At 45.6% G+C, this 17872-nt stretch overlaps 1 protein-coding gene across 4 annotated transcripts in view; it reads right to left on the reverse strand.

The window, feature by feature from the left end:
• GFOD1 (glucose-fructose oxidoreductase domain containing 1) overlaps positions 1-17872 on the reverse strand; it is a 128498-nt gene that overhangs the window by 56058 nt on the left and 54568 nt on the right. The window contains exon 1 of one of the 4 annotated variants that reach the window (XM_030817313.1): positions 4621-5811. The exons of the other annotated variants lie outside the window; for them this stretch is intronic. Coding sequence (XP_030673173.1) covers positions 4621-4675 — 55 coding nt within the window. The 5' untranslated portion in view covers positions 4676-5811. Of the gene's footprint in view, positions 1-4620; positions 5812-17872 lie in introns of those variants that run through there. 4 annotated transcript variants of the gene reach the window in all.

The following is a 17872-nucleotide window of genomic DNA, read 5'->3' on the forward strand; positions in this document are numbered from 1 at the left end:
GCCCCCTTCCTTTCAACATCAATGTCCCCTCTGAGGGAGGGCATTGTCATCATGGGAATGAAGTAGGGGTCGTTGAGTCACCTCCACCTCCTCCACCCACCTTGCCTTGGCCTCTCCAGCTCAGAACACAACACAGCTCTCAAAAAGTGGATGCTACTGGGCAAAGTCCAGTCCTAGGGGTGGCTGCAGATTTCAGAAGCCTTCCTACCTCTCATTTTTCCTTAAGAGGAGGCATCTGCCTGGGTCAGGGGGATGTTTGTGTTAAGTTCCACAGGGCATCCAGTGACAGCAGACCTTCTATGTGTCCGGATTCACTAGCTGGGCAAGCTGACCTCTTCGATCATCCACTTACTCATCAGATGGATATGTAGAAATGGTTAAATGAGATCACGAATGCAAAGCACATAGAGTTTGAGCCATGATGGCCATCCGCCTAACTGACCACCATTATTATCTATATGCCTATGGTGATTGGCGTCTAGTTTTCTATTCATTCATTCAACGAACATTGACATATTTTTCTAGCATCAACCATGTTTCTGGCACACAGTGGTAACAGACAAACGTGATCCCATCCCTCGAGGAATTTATGGTCTAGCTGGGGAGTGTATATGGTTTGGCTCTGTGTCCCCACCCAAATCTCATCTCAAACTGTAATCTCCATGCATTAAGGGAGGGACCTGGTGGAAAGTGACTGGATAAAGGGGGTGGTTTCCCCCATGCCATTCTCATGATAGTGAGTGAATTCTCATGAGCTCTGATGGTTTAAAAGTGTTTGGCTGTTCTCCCTTCATGCTCTCGCTCTCCTGCCGCCTTGTGAAGAAGGTCCTTGCTTCCCCTTTGCCTTCCACCACGATTGTAAGTTTCCTGAGACCTCCTTGGCCATGCAGAACTGTGAGTCAATTACAAACGGACTCTTTCCTTTATAAATTGCCCAGTCTCAAGTAGTGCTTTATAGCAGTTTGAAAATGGACTAATACAGGGAGACAGCCAGAAAACAAAGAAAGGAAGAAACATCATTTCAGATTGTGAAAATGCTATGAAAGAAACCAGTGGAGTTTGTGGCAGAGGATAACAAGAAGGAACTTACTTTAGAAACAGCAGTCGAAGAAGGCCTCTCTGAGGTGAAATTTAAGCTAAAAAGGAACGATGAGAAGACTAGCCATGTGGAGAGGAGGGGCTTGATAGGTCCAAGAAATGAAAAAGTCAGTATGGCTGCTGTGCCATCACAAAAGGGATAATGTCATTTGGTGAGGGGGAGAGCTGGGCAGGGGCTAGGTCTGTAGGCCTTGGTAAGAAGCTTAAATTTTATCCTAAGGGTAACAGGAAGTCTCTGAAAGGTTTTAACCAAGAGAGGGTATCTCATATAGATGTACCAGACTTTCTTTAATTATTCACAACAAAAATTCCTATTTACTTCTATCGAGCACTCATTGTGTGCTAGGCTCTAGGCTAAAATTTGTGCACGCATTATTCAGGCAGGGCATGGTAGCAATGGGGACTAGAGTGATGGAGATGGGGATGGAGAAAAGTGCAGAGATTTGAGAAGTGAATAAAGGAAAAGAAAGTGGTCAGGCTTTGCTGACAGAGTAAAGAGGACCCAGGGTAGAGCCCGGCTCAGACACTGCCGCTGGCTTCTCAAGCTATCCCATCATCATCATTCTTATCACATCCCTATCAGAACTATCATTTAACCAAAGAACAAGACAAGATTAAATCAATTAGTCAACTTCTTTAAAACCACTATAAACACTGCACAATGTGCTAAGTAAGAAGCACATGCTAGGTTATTCTGTACTCTAGAGAACTCTAGTACTCCGTGCTTGGGGACTTCAGAGTCTTGCTCTGTCGCCCAGGCTGGAGTGCAGTGATGTGATCTCAGCTCACTGCAAGCTCCGCCTCCCGGGTTCACACCATTCTCCTGCCTCAGCCTCCTGAGTAGCTGGGACTACAGGTGCCCGCCACCACGCCCAGCTAGTTTTTTGTATTTTTAGCAGAGATGGGGTTTCACCGTGTTAGCCAGGATGGTCTCGATCTCCTGACCTCGTGATCTGCCTGTCTCGGCCTCCCAAAGTGCTGGGATTACAGGCTGGGGACTTTTTATTAACCTATTTCCAATGGCTGAGTCTAGGAATATTTTCCAAAGGAATCTGACAATTGCTAAATGAGCCAATGGACTTAAATCAGCTCCAAGGACAAAACCAGAGAATTAACCTAGAGACCCAAAGTCCTAGTGCTATTTACCAACTACAACAGTGCTGCTAGTACAATCGGTATAACCAAGCACAAAGGGCTTCTTACTGCGTCACACAGCCTGTCAGGCACAGACGCAGAACAACATCAGGCTCAAAACAGTCACGGAGCCTTGAGCCCAGGAATGGCTTTTCATAAGTGCAGCAGGAAAATAATTCCCGGAACATGGATTCTTTCAACCATAGCATGAGTAACAATATCAATTGCCATGTTTTTGTGGAAACAACAATGCATGTCTGGGTTCAGAACCTGTTGGGAAAAGATTAAGCTGAAAGGGTCTAACCCACCCCTCACCATGGAGAGCACATACGCTCATGCAGGCATTCTGAAAACCTTGCCCATTTTCATCAATGCATGGGTGAATTTCAAAACAATATGCAGCAGTCCAAGTGAGAAAGCACAAACAAAGTGAGAGGAGAAAAACACTTTCTAAAGCTGAATGCCTTGGGTCTGTCATCCTCCTGTACCTGGAAAGAATGTGTTAACTTGCAGGTAAGAAGAGAGAAAGGTATCATGCTTATCTGACCTGGCCTCAGCCCCAGACCTGGACAAAGGTTGTCATTTTTGGAAGCTAGCCATTCACTTACTTAGTAAAAATCTTACACCGAAGCCACTGCAGGGGACAGGCAGGGTTATAAATCATAACAAGATGGAGAAGGGACAAAAGAAAAATGAAGGCTGGACCTGGAGGAAACAGCCACCTCTTGGAAGGGGAATTGTCCCATTCTCATTAATCACCCTCCGGAGCTGCAAAAATCCAATCTGGGCACATGGTCTGATTGACACATGACTGATCAAACTAGGTCCGTCTGCAGAATATGCAGCCATCAGGGATGATTCTCCTTACATGAAGAAGTCTTATTTTCTTATCTCAGCCTTCAGTTTGCTCATGTTTCCTTTAACGGAATGAATCAAGTTATGCAGCCTGTGAAAATAATGAATGCAGAGGCCTAAAAGGTGACACATAGGAGCTTGCTCTGAACTTGAACCTGAGACACCACTTTAAGGAATCACCCGAAGCCCAGCGTATTGGTGTCATCTGTCACCTCTGCTCCTCATTTCTTATTCATACTCTTAGCTTAGAACTGTGAGATGTTAAAGCTGGCACACATCTTAGAAATCAAGCTGTCTGGGACTCATGTTGAAGATAAAGCAGCAGTCCCAGCAAGGATGGGTGCCTGTTGCCACACACCTGGCCAACGGCAGAATTGGAATAAAACAGAAGGTCTCCTGAGCACTGGTCCAGCGAGAGCCTTCCTGCCACACTGGGAAGTGTTTCTCAGTCCTTTTCATGAATATAATCAATAATGCAAAGCCCTAGAAGGAAGTCGAACAGGTGCTGGAGCTAACAGATTTCAAATGCATCCTGCCAATTGTCCGGTCGGTGTTTCCTGGTCAGATCATGGAGTTTGGGAGCCCTAGCAGGTGGTTCCTGGCTTTGTGTTTTTCTCAAGTTCCCATTAACCAGAAGGCTTGGCATGGAGGAGGAGAAGCAGATGGTTCTTGCTGAAGTCCAGGTTGCCATATTGGACTTCCACTGCATTTCCTGTTGATGAAAGAACTTGGAAGATGCATGCCCATTTGAGAGGTGAGCGTCTTTCCAAAACGAGATGGAGGCAAGGATTATTAAAAACTATGACTGAGATCTGGAGATCAAGATTCCAAAGAGGGAACAGACTATTTTTAAAGTTTCTACTCTTCCCTGGGGGAAGGAAGGATGCCAGAGGCCTCTAAAGGCCACAGATTTCCTCCCAAGGGATGAGTGAAAGCAAATGACATTGATCGCCCTACAATATGTGCTCTTAAATGGGCCACTTCTCACTCTCCACAGAGACCGCCATCCTCTCTCTCCCAGACTGTGGCAGTAGCTGCTGGTCTCCTTGCTTCTATCCCTGCCGATGGCTAAACCAGAGCCACAGCCAACGTCTTAAAACAGGGCATTGGATCCTGTGACTCCCCTGCTACCCGCCTTCCGATGGCTTTGAATACATTTGATGTAGAACCCCGGGAGTCACTCCCGTGGTTTGCAGGGCCCTCCCCGATCTGCTTCCTCCTCTGCAGTGCCCACGCCGCCGCTCCTCTGACTTCTTCCCCTCGCTCGTTTCTTTCCAGCTCACCGCCTCCTCACCGTTGCGGGACACAGAAACCCACTCCCACCCCTTTCGCACTCACTGTTGCTTCCACCTGAAACCCGCTGTCCGTAAATGTTCATGTCTCCCTCCCTTGCTTCCTCCAAATCTCTACTTAAACGTCCCCTCTTCGGACAGCCCTTCTCTGCCCACCCCATGGAGGCTGGCACTTTGCTCACCCCTCACCCCATCACCCCTGTACCCCGCTGGCCGGGCTTTGGGGCAATGTGCTTATCACCTGCCGAGGGGATGCAGTCATCTCTCTCCCCTCCGAGAAGGTGTGTGAGCTTCATGCAGGCAGGACGTGGTCTGCCTGTTCACTGCCCTGTCTCCCTCCGGTGTCTGGGACAATGGCCAGCACAGAGAAGGGGCTCAGTCCATATCTTCTGGCTCGCATGGGATCCATGCCTTTGAATGAGGTCTGGATGGGGAAAACACAGTTTCTAGTGGAAAACCCAAGGCCAGTGGGCCCTCTAGTTTCTTTGTATACACAGATTTGTTTCCAAATAGATATCCTCCCATCTATCCATGCAGCCCTGTTTTAAAGAGTGACAACCAAGCCTCAGGACACATCACATGGAGGCCTGGCAGGGGTCTGAGGGCGAGGGAACAGCAGTTGAATTCCGGCAGGAAGAGGGCATCCTACTCTCAGATCCCAAGTGTAGTCCAATTCGTGGGCATCTTTCCAAGGAAGAGCTCATCCCACCCACTTCCTAGACACAGCTAGCTTGAGAGTGGAACACTAAGGGAATTCGGAGCGGAAGAGAAAAGCAGGGGAAAGAGAAAAGCTGTCACCAATCGAGATGGATCCCAGAGCCTTCCTGAAAACTCCTGACCTCCCTGAGACAAAAGGCACATTTTCTCTTTCCTGTGCAGTACCTCGAAATGCATCCAGTGGAAAACCCAGTCAAGAGCTGCTGTCTTTTTTCCTAAGTCTCTAGAATAAACTGCCAGGTATTTATCTTAAATTAACAAGACTTCTAGTTATCCAGCAGGCCAATGGCTCTACTTCAACAATGCACCGATTTTTTTCGGGTCTTTGAGAGGCCTAGGCACGTTCTTCCTTTGTGTGGGAGTATAACATGGCACTAAAGCAGGTTGTGATGTGTTTCAAGTGTATTTAAAAAAATTCCATGCCCAGTAATTATACATAGAAGAATTCACTCTAAACAGGATGTCATACATCAGACAAAATATTATCTGCAAAGATATGCATCTAAGCACTATTTATAGTGGTGAGGGGGAGCCACAAACCACCTAAATGTCTAAAAATAATAATAATAATGCATGTAAAATTCTTAGCCCAGTGCCTGGCACACAGTGAGTATTCAATAAGGGGTAGATATAACATTGTTATTTTGAATAATTAAAGAGAGTATGGTACATTTATATGATGGATATTTTTGAAGCTTTTGTTTCTCTGTTGGTGTTATGATATGCATATAAAAATGTGAGTAAAAAATAAACTGGCCAGGCATGCTGGCTCATGCTTGTAATTCCAGCACTTTGGGAGGTGGAGGCAGCATGATTGCTTGAGCCCAGGAGTTTGAGACCAGCCTGGGCAACAGAGCAAGATCCCATCTCTATAAAAAGTTAAAAACAAATATTAGCCAGGCATGGTAGCATGCACTTGGTGGTCCCAGCCACTCTGGAGGCTGAGGTTGGAAGACCACTCGAGCCCAGGAAATCAAAGCTGCAGTGAGCTGTGATCACACCACTGCACTCCAGCCTGGGTGACAAAGTGAGACCCTGTCTCAAAAACAAAAAAAGAAAGAAAAGCTTAAAACATTATACTTTCTGCAGGATATCCATCCATATTTAAAAAAACCATCAATATTTCTATACTATCCCAACCTCTATATTTGACAACTGCACAAAAGGCATATGTCACCCACCAGATACTCTCTCCACCCTACCACTGTAATCTTTATTAGCCTTCCCTCCCAGAGGCAAGTGAAAAAAAAAAAAACCTTCTGTAATTCAATCAGCATTTTTAGGATCTATTATGTTCTAAGGCCTGACTAGGATGAACATCACAGAAGGGACTGTTGAGAAGATCAGGCCGGAAGCTCCTCCCACCTACGGAGGATCTCTAGTGAGGGAGCAGAGGATTTGCCGGGCATGCAAGGCCTTTCCCGGGGGCTGCAAATCAAACAGGCACAACAATCTGTGATGAATAAAGCAACGGCTGGGTTTTTTCTCTGGAAAGCACCACTGAGCCAAAATCTGAAATCATGAGCTATATAATTCCTTTGGGGGAGAAATATATCCACAGGGAAGGAAGAAAATAAATCAACAGGCTTTCAGAAAACTAGGGGTTGGTTGGGTCCCCTCCCCTTTTTCACCTTCATTCACACACACACTCACAAACACACACACACAGGACAAGAACACATGCACAAACACACACTCTCTCCCTTTCTTCTAATCGTGCCCTTTTCCAATTAAGGCTGCCATTCAATCCTTAGGTTCTGGTGACAACAAAATGAACAAGAAGCTCATTTGTATGTTTTGTTGTGTTGCAAAAACCCCAAGTGGAGTCAAAGAACCCTAAAACACATGCTGCCCGAACGGATTCTCAGGAGAGAAAATCTGACTCTGCAAATGCAGAAAATGGCATAGCTGGAGGGGGCTTGAGACCCCATCCACCCCGTGGAGGAAACTAGGGTCAACCAAGTGACACTTAGTGTCCCCAAGATGCTACACAGAGAGTGTCCATTTTCTCCCCAGCTTCAATCTCATTCAACAAATCCTTCATCCTCCACTTTCCTACTTACTCAATTTATTTAAAATAATGCCTTGACAAGACAGAAGCAGAAAGTCACTTCCCCAAAAGTCAAGATGTCTTTTACGTGTCTCTACTCCAATCCTTTGCAAGTAGATCACTAGCGTTCATGTGGATGAGAGGGAAAAAAGGAAAGAAAAAAGAAACCTGTGTCCCCCTCCATTCAGATCATTTCCATCTAAGTAGGAAGCCTGTGTTCACCCAGATACCAGTAGGCTGGTTCCTTTGTTTAAACAAAAGCTTTCCTGAAAGCTGCAGGGAACCAGAGGGCAGGAATTCTTAGCAAGAATTTTCTCTTAGTGAAACAGGAAGTGTCCTGGTGGGAATGTCTTGGCCTGGTTTGACAATTCTGGAAATTCAGTGTGGTGAGGTAGGCTTTGTGGGAATGTGTGTGACTAGCAGGTTCACCCAAGGAGCTATTTTAAACCCAGCTTGCTTTAATTGGCTATTTCTCCTACATGTACCTCATTTTACACACACATCCTCCAGGTAGAAGAGCAAGTCCAGGAATGAACAGGGCACTTACAAAGTGCTGCATGTCCAAGGGTGGCAGAGACACCCCCTTGCAGCTGGGTTACTTGAAAACCAACCAAGTGAATGCCTTTGAAAGTCTGTCTCATTTCCAAAAGACAATAAGGGAATGAAACCCCAGACAGCGTTAGATTTCAAGATAAATATAGACAGTCCCCTACTTAAGAACAGTTTGATTTACAACGTTTTGATGTTAAGATGGTTTTATTGGGGATACTAAATGTATTTTCAACTTAACAATATTTTAACTGACAATGAGTTTATTAGAATGTTGACCCCATCTTAGGTCAAGGAGCATTTATCTGTGTAATATGCCTGACACCATACCTGACACACAGGAAGCAACGTATAAATACCCAAACTCCTCACCCCAGCATTGAGGCCAGATTCCCAATGACAGATGAAACTCATGCACCATGACACACACACACCGACACACCTGAAATATATGATAGTTGGTCTGTTCATTGAGGACCTGCCATGCGCAAAGCTCGAGGCAAGCTGCTCTCCACGAGTGTCACAGGTTGCCCTGAGAATGTGGTCAGGTCCACTTTACCATACAGAGGAGGAGCGTGTTTAGGATGCAGGTTACTGAGCCAAGGGCATTCAGTGAGTCAGTAGCAGAACGGGGGCTGGGCCCACTTTGATATGGAAGGCATCCTCTTCCCAGTACATGGCCCTACATGAAGTTCCTTCACTTGAAGTATTTCAGAGATAAGTCCTTCCTTAGAGATCCTTTTTGATCTACCTCCCGCCCAAAGCAGGAGCATCCTCAGCAGATGGTCATTCACCCTTCCTTTTTTCTTTTTTTTTTTGTTTTTTTGAGACACAGCTTTGCTCTTATTGCCCAGGCTAGAGTGTGATGGCGTGATCGTGGCTCACCACAACCTCTGCCTCCTGGGTTCAAGTGATTCTCCTGCCTCAGCCTCCTGAGTAGCTGGGATTACAGGCATGTGCCATCATGCCCGGCTAATTTTGTATTTTTAGCAGAGACAGGGTTTCTCCATGTTGGTCAGGCTGGTCTTGAACTCCAGACCTCACGTGATCCACCCACCTCGGCCTCCCGAAGTGCTGCGATTACAGGCATAAGCCACTGTGACTGGCCTGGTCATTCACCCTTTTTAAAAATAATTATAATGGGCTCAGAGAGTCACCACTCCATCGCTGAGCTCAGGTCTAGTGGCCAAAAATTTTGCCTCTACACTGGGTTGGAGGCTGCCCTCACATAACCCTGATGCATTGGTTCTGGGTATGCTCATTTCTTTAACAGATTTGCCAAACGTTAGGAAGATGATGATGATGATGATGATGGTGACCACGGTGATCACATCAATGCTTATCTTAAATCCTCTTTAAACAGAGAAGCCATATGTCAAGGGGTTCCCTCTCAAACTTACCCCATTGAGTACATATTGGGCATGTGGAGGTGAACAAGAGAATAATACTTATCCTAAATAATGGAACATCATAAAACTATTAAAATCAGGTTTCAAAGAAGACTCCATACCATGTAAAGATACCCACACGCTCTTAAGGAGAAAATTGGAAAAACAAAATAATCATTATTTTGTTTTAAGAACTATGTGTGTATAAAAATGTATAGAATATAGGAAGAAATGCAAAAATATTAATAGTGGTTATTCTTCATTGATACAAGGGCTTTTTTCTTTCAAAAAGTCTTCCTTTTATATTTTTGCATCATTTTGAAATTTTACAAAGGTTTTAAAAACAAATTTGATATTATCCATCCAATCTAGAGAACTTCTCATGAGAGGACAAATCATATAAACATTATAATAATAACAATAATTAGCAGCTCCAAAATTTATATTGCACCTAGCATATGTCAAGCAGTATTCTGAGGGCTTTATATATATTAACACATTTAATTCTTTTTTTTTTTTTTTTTGAGATAGGGTCTCATTCTGTAGCCCAGGCTGGAGTGCAGTGGTGCAATCTAGGCTCGTTGCAGCCTTGACCTCCTGGGCTCAAGCTATTCTCCCACCTCAGCTTTCCAAGCAGTTGAGACTACAGGCACATGCCACAATACTGGGCTAATTTTTTGTTTGTTTTTTGTAGAGATGGGGTCTCACTCTGTTGCCCAGGCTGGTCTCAAACTTCTGAGCTCAAGCAATCCTCCCACCTCAGCTTTCCAAAGTGCTAGGATTACAAGTATGAGCCACTGAGCCTCGCCTAACACATTTATTTCTCACCACAACCTGTTGAGTTAGTTACCATTGTTGCCACCATTTTAAAGATGAGAAAACTGAGATCGAAAAGATTAAGTCACTTGTTCCAGGTCCCAGAACTAGTAAGAGGAAGAGCCCAGGCTTAAATCCAGGCAGTCTGGCCCCAGGTGTCCTGTGTTCTTCGCCACTAGCCTGGGGTTGATGTTCCCCATGCCAGAGCTAAAATAGACAGGATTAGGAAGATTGGGAAATGGCTCAAAAACCTATTTGAAAATTGTGAGCTTGTTAAAGTCCCTCATGGGGTTGCTCAGAGAGATAAACCAGAATGGGCAGTCCTCATTCAGATCTGAAAGCTTCAAGATCTTCATCCCATGCAGCTTCCTCACCAGTATACACAGTCTGACATCTCCCACCCTGGCCTCTGTCAAATCTCACCCAGAAAGCCAACTAAAAATAGTCTCCCATCCGGCTCTGACAGAAATGATGATGACAGCCAGGTTCAGGAAAAGGGTCTAGGCCAGGGGTGTCCAATCTTTTGGCTTCCCTGGGCCACACTGGAAGAAGAAAAAATTGTCTTGGGCCACACATGAAATATACTAATGATAGTTGATGAGCTAGGACAAAAAAAAAAAAAGAAAGAAAGAAAGAAAAAGAAACTCGCAAAAAGAAAAAAATTCACATTTTAAGAAAGTTTACAAATTTGTGTTGAGCCACATTCAAAGCCGTGCTGGGCTGCAGGTTGGACAAGTTTGGTCTTCTGCCATGCTGCTCACACAGAAGCATGCTCCGGCCAGGGAGTGCCAGTTGGGTTTCTAAAGTAGCTCTACCTCCAGGTCTCCAGGGCATACGATGCGAGATGCAAACATCACAGAGCTTTCTAGGCAGCCAGCAGACATGGAAAGCAGGTTAGTCAGGCTACGATTCAGTCTCCAGCTCTCTCCCTTCTCCCCTGGCTTGGCTGTGCCTCCTAGGAGGGAGTTCTGGGCCAAGAAGGCCACACACGCCCCCAGGCAGGCCACAGCCCAGACTGCCTGGTCCTACAATACAGAAGATGTGAGAGCCAGGAAGCCACAGAAACAGCCGTCAATGGGGCTTGGTGTCCCACACACAATCCCAGATTCATCAGACTCCAGCTCTTACTGTGTCATCTGGGTCACAAGGGAAATGGGAGCAGTGAAGTGGAGCTGGACCAGGAACCAGATATGAACCTACCCTGTTCCCAGGAAAGTAACTATGACCTCTCCTTCACTGTCCTTAGGTCTCTCAAGGATCCCACTTCCACTGCCTATCCCTTAAAAGCCCAGGAGGTGGCCTCTGCCCCCTAAGAAGGTGAATGAATCCCCTGCTGGTGTTCTGAAGGCACCCGAGATAGGTGAGGTCCAGGGAGTGCCTGAGACAAGCAGAAGGAACAATCCCCCTGAGGATGCGGAAGCAGAGTGACCAGGCCCATTGCAAGGCAACCCCTGAGCAAGGGATAATGCAGGACCTTTTGAGTAGAAGGGGGGCTAAGAACCAGCAAGGCCAGAGGACAGGGAACCCTTTGCCAAAGGTTTCAACTTCTGCCCAGCTTTCTCTTGTTCTGGCAACGGCTGTCAGTGTCTATTGGTGGAAGAACATGCCCCTGGTGCCAGAAGGCTGGGGTTTGAGTCTCATCTCTTTCTCATATCTGTGTCTTGGGGGAGGTTACTTAACTTCTCTGGGCCTCAGTTTTCTCCTCTGTACAGCAGAAATATAATCATATCTATCTCACAGTTATTGTGATGAGCGTGGCAAAGCATTTTTTGTAAACTACAAGGAAGCTGGCAGTGGCTCTGATGTTGTGTGTGATTGGACCTCACGGGACAAAACTGAGGTAACAGAGGATCACAATGCACCTTTTTCAGTTTGATATAATCATCTTGAAATTACATTTATCAGGATCATACAGAGTCTTCCCAAAACTGAAGGCCATGCATAATTTGTCCACCTCAAGCCTTTGAACAGAGAACATGCATGTAGAGACTTCCAGAAAAATCCAATAACTCTTATCCAAATGGTCAAAAATCCAACTGGGCTCAAGTGAGATAACAGACATAGAAAACTGTGAAGAGTTAAAAACATGATGATAAAAAAGGACTTTGTCAGCCAGGCGCGGTGGCTCATGCCTGTAATCCCAGCACTTTGAGAGGCTAAGGCAGGCGAATCCCTTGAGCCCAGGAGTTTGAAACCACCCTGGGCAATACGGTGAAACCCCATCGCTACAAAAAATTAGCCCGGCATGGTGGTGTGCACCTCTAGTCCCGCCTACTCAGCAGACTGAGGCAGGAGGATCGCGAGAGCCCAGGAGTTCAACGCTACAGTGAGCTGTGATTGTACCACTGCATTCCAGCCTGGGTGACAGAGTAAAAGCCTGTCTCAAAAAAAAAAAAAAAAAAAAAAGGCTTTGTAATAAACTTTTCTGATGTTTTTCAGAATTGAATTTGTATAAATTTGAGACATCTACATTTCACAAATGTGATTATCCCATGCGATAATAAAGGAAGGTTTATCCCACTATTTCCTATGCCTGGAGCTTCCTTAGACTTGTACATAATTCCTGGTGCCCCTGACAGGCAGCTTTCCAGCCTCTATGGAATCTTTAGCAGCCCCATGACACCAGGCTGAGCCTCGTGACATTGTGGCCACCAAGCGTGGGAAGGAACTACTAAACTTCAAAGTTGACTCAACCAAAAGAGAAAAATGGCGAGTCGCCAACAGAAAGGTGTTGATGGCTCTCTTTTCAAACACCTCCAAGCCTGGCTGGGCACAAAGGCCTGACAGTGCCCCGAGCTACATCAACACAAGCTGGGTTCAAAGACTCACAGGTCTAAGCATCCTGGGCACCACAGAGATAGGAAAGTCCATGTGGAAACAGATCGCCTTTTCTATCAACCATGTGTGAATTCTGAACTCCTTTTCTTCTCAGTGTTAGAAAAGGAAAACCAACCCACTTTGCAGTCTCTCTGCGGTGTCTTTAGAAGGCTAGTTCCTTTCTGTGCCTCTCAAGCCCATGCTGAATTTCTCTGTTCTCGTCCTAGTGCCTCTTTTGACAAGCCACGAGCCTCACTCAGCCCAGAGTGACACTTATCACTGGGCCGTGTGAAAACTGGGGGGCTGGGGAGGAAGTGAGAAGGATGCAAAAGCTGAGGCCGGAGGAGGGGGTGCCGCCTGAGGCCCTTGCGGCCAGCAGTGGAAACGCAAACTTGACATTTCCATTTTCCATCGCCTTCTGATCTCAGGCCCCAGTGTGATGCGCTGGCTTTTCATTTCCACTCCCTTTCACACCCAGCACATTAAAGGCCCCTGCAAGAATAACAATGGAAAAAGGCTAAGGGCTTTAAATCACGAAGCCTGGGGAAATTCAACAGTTGCTGTCTCCAGCTTCTCTACCCAAAGCACCAAAAAGCCTTCCCTGAGGGAGTCCAGGCCCCCTCCTAGGGCAGGGGGCAGGAGTACTGCTTTTGATCATCTGTACTTCTGCGGCCACTTTCAAACTTCCCTCCCTAAACACCACAGCCCAGCTGTGAGCTGAAAGAACTCCCTTTGGCCCTCCATCAGAAGTGGACATTCTGACCATTCACTAATTCTAGTAAGAAGGTCCACTAAGTATTGTAAAATGTATAGCTTCCCGCCTGCTTTTTCTCTGACCTAGTTAAAAGCACTGTGTTGGACATACATCTTCTCGACCATATGAAAAGTGGAAATAAATATCTTAATTGGTACCAAGTCCCTGAGCACGTGAGCCAGCTTGCTAGATGCTCAGACAGGACCCTACAAACATGAGCCCAGGTCATATATTTACTAAGATGTGCTCCCAGGTGGCTCTCAAATGGCACAAAGAGGAAAGACCCCAGCAGAAATCAAGATTGGTGGGAATCTGTTCTTTCCATGAGAGTGAAAAGACTGGAGCTATCTCATTTTGGGCTGAGAAGCCCTGGCTGGCCATAGCATAGCTGCCAGTAAAGGGAAACAGCGCCACAGGCTGCCTGGAGGAGCTGGTCCCCTGTGCGGCAGACACTGGCTGTCAAAGGGTTGTGTGGCCCTAACATGAAATAATGGCTGTACTTATAAATTGGTTTGTTTATATACCATCAACCAGGATGCTCTGCCAGCTTGCTGCTTTAAGAATGACAAACTATTGAATGCAATTGAATGCCTGTCGAATGCAAAGACCTCAGGGGACTTCAGACACAGGGAGAGGGTGAGTTCCATGGTCCTCTCAGACAGAAAAGTTTGGGTTTACTGCTAGCCAAAAACCAGGAGTGCAACAGGAACTGCTGACGTCATAAAGCTTGGCCAGAAATGTAGTCAGGTAGTGCCCTGAGCACAGCTTAGACACTGGCGCTCTAAGAAACAGCTCTTTGCCCAAGGCTATCTGGAAGAAATACAACAGGGCACAACACAATAGTGTGGCAGGAAATCAACTGGGTGGGTTGGCAAAGAGCATCTTTCTTAAAAGAATAGAAGAGGACATAGAGTGTACCCTAGGTAATAAGGGAAGTATTATTTTGTAAAACATTTAAGTTTTATATATTCATATGTATGAATATTACATACAGATAGATATGTAATATATACATTATTATACAAATATGCTACTATACATATATATACACACACATGCATATATAGAGTGGTATGGCAGGTTGTATTTTTCAAAAGTGATCACACTACTTCTCATCTCACATGTTCTTCCAGAACCTTGCCACTTCCTGATGAAGAAGTGAAATATATGTCCTTCCCCTTGAATTTGGATGGGTCTTTGGGACCAGCTTAATGAAAAAATATGCAGTGGAAATGGCACCATGTGACTTCCAAGGGTCAGCTATAAAAGGTGATCACAGCTTCCGTGTAGCTGCACTCTGTAGGAATGCTTGCTTTTAAAATCCAGCCAGGCCAGGTGTGGTGGCTCATGCCTGTAACCCCAGCACTTTGGGAAGCAGAGGCGGGTGGATGACTTGAGGTCAGGAGTTTGAGACCAGCCTGGCAATGTGACGAAACCCCCTCTCTACTAAAAATACAAAAATTAGCTGGGCATGGTGGCACACATCTATAACCCCAGCTACTCAGGAAGCTGAGACAGGAGAATCACTTGAACCTGGGAGGCAGAGGTTGCAGTGATCCGAGATCACACCACTGCACTCCAGCCTGGGTGACAGAATGAGACTCCGTCTCCAAATAAATAAATAAATAAATATTAAAAAATAAAATCCAGCCATTGCACTGTGAAGAAACCAAAGCCACATACAGGATGGCATCAAGCATAAACAGAGGGAAGGGATTGGCCACAGTGTTGTCCATATTCTCAACACTCCCATTATGGGGTTCCCATAGAGACAGGCAGCTGTGTAAAATGGGGAAGACTTAATGAAAGAAGCTCTTGGAGTCCACCTATGGCAGGAGTAGTGGGACAGCGGGTAGGGAAAAGTATCCTTGTGGCCTCCAGCACAGCCTCCAGACAGTGGAAACCAGGGCTATCTGTGGGTCTCGGGTGGCCTGCCCCACTCCCTCCTCCTCCTGTCAGGCTCGCTACCAAACTCTACTCCTCACCTTCTCTGTCTCCAGGACTCCTCCCATCAGGATACCTACCTGAGGACACTCCATCTCCAACTTTTCAGGTAACCTTCTCCTGCCCTCTCTACAGTCCAGCCATCATACAAATGTCTTATATGTGCTTCATCTCATTTGACATTCACAGCCATATTTATACATCGGGAAACCGAGGCATGAAGAAAGCAGTGAAGGCATTCGTCTCAGGTCAAACAGCTAATAAGTCTGGGTTTGGGACTGAATTAGGGCCATTGAATTTTGCATTGCTTATTTTGAATCACTATGCTATATTCTGCAAAGAAGAATGAGTTGGAGAAGGGAAACTGAAATCTATGGGCCTGAGGTTAGTGGTGGTGGGGACTATGATGATAGCGCCTGCTCTGCCATGGTCTGTGCTGTGTACCACATGGTCATGGTGTCCAATCTTCACCACTCTAGGCAAGTAAGATTATTATTATTGCCCATTTTGCAGATGAAGAAACTGAGGCTCAGAAATGTTAAGCGATTGTTCCAAGGTCATTTAGTCAGAGTCAAGATTCCATCTTAGACCTCCTATTCTTTCTACTCTATCACTCATATTCTCTCCTCGTCCAAAAGGAGAATGATGGCCCCACGTTGTCTTGACTAGCTGCACTTTCACACAGGTTCATTTGGACTTTCATTTTCTCTGTGATCTTTCTTTAAAGTCATACGCTGAAAGAGCCTTCCCTCCAGATAATTCCACACTCACCAATAGGGCCAAATGCCCTTTTAGCTACAGAGCTTGGTGGCACTTTTCTAACTAAAAAACTGCACCCACTCTCTTCTCTGAACTGCCCTACTCTAATTAGCATTATGCAAATTTTATTTCAAGAATGAAGCTTTTCATCTGTGATGAGAAAGAACCCAAAGCAATAAAGGACCCAGCACCTCAATACAAACTTAAATGGCCACTTACATTTAGTTCCCAGGTTGCACCAAGTATGAAATGTCACCAGCTAAAAATCTCTAATTAAAGCCATTTTCCCAAAGTCCCTCCTTCCTTTTGTCTGCCTTCAACGTCCAAAGCTTGGCAGAAACAGTTGATTGTTCAGAGCCTGTGCCTCTAATGGCAGATTTCATGAAAAAAGCAATTCTCTCCACCCTCGGTATTCAAAATCACTAAGAGACCATTTCCTCAGCAGCATTCTGCCTCTGCTCTGTTAACATAGTTCAGGGAGGAGAGGGTTCTCATTCCCCAGTGACTCAGCCCCAGCATGGCCCAAGTCACACACCACATGGCTTCTGAACCCACTCTGAGCAGGCAAACATCAAAACAAAAAACCAACAGGTGTAACAGCACAGGTCCATTCAGAAACAGAAGACAGCCATTTTCCACACAACTAATCACCAGATTTCTTCCTGGTTAAGTAATATTCTTTTCTTTCTTTTTTTTTTTTTTGAGATGTGGGCACAGGCTGGAATGCAGTCATGAGATCATGGCTCACTGCAGCCTCGACCTCTTGGGCTCCAGTGATCCTCCCACCTTAACCTCCCAAGTAGCTGGGACCACAGGCGTGCACCACCATGCCTGGCTAGTTATTATTATTATTATTATTATTATTATTATTATTTGTAGAGATGGCGTCTCACTAGGTTGGTCTCAAACTCCTTGGCTCATGCGATCTTCCCACCTTGGCCTCCCAAAGTGCTAGGATTATGGTGTGAGCTGCCATGCCCAGCTTAATGATATTCTAAACAGACAAGAACCTTAGGAAGAAAACAGAAGAGGGAGACAGGGTGAATTTCCTATTTCCATGTCAGCCAAAGGTGACACTTCTGCTAGAGGGAAACTTCAGGAAAGGGCATCAAAAAAGAAAGTAACCCCATCCAGTCCCTTACCTTCCTCTTATCACAACACCCAGCTACACAGTTTCCCTTGAGGTTCCAGCCTGTGGCCTGTGCACATCCTGCCATATCACTATGGTTGATATAACCCTGAGCAGGCAGCACAGAGGCTATTGCAGCCTGTCCTCACACCTTGCTCTGTCTCCTGTGCATCTATCGCCCCTTCCTACACCACGACTGCATATCCCACCAAACCTTCATCCATGCAGTAACAGAAGACAGAGTGTCAATAAACAAAGCAGCAACTTGCCCCAAACCAGCTTCCTCTCCTATATCTCTGGTCATATGACACTGCCCATAGAACATCACTGGTCACATGTACAAGTTAATTAGAAACATCCAACATCTACTCGTGCAGCCCTAGTCTACATGATTAACACGTGGCTAAGCCACAGTCTGCCTAATTTAGGGTTTCTTAATGGCAGCATGACTGACATTTTGTGCTAGGTCTTTTTTTTTTTTTTTTTTTTTTTTTTTTTTTTGAGATGGAGTTTCGCTCTTGTCGCCCAGGCTGGAGTGCAATGGCACAATCTCAGCTCACTGCAACCTCC

The sequence above is a fragment of the Nomascus leucogenys genome, chromosome 8 (assembly GCF_006542625.1).
Source record: "Nomascus leucogenys isolate Asia chromosome 8, Asia_NLE_v1, whole genome shotgun sequence".
In the NCBI taxonomy this organism is placed as follows: Eukaryota; Metazoa; Chordata; class Mammalia; order Primates; family Hylobatidae; genus Nomascus; species Nomascus leucogenys.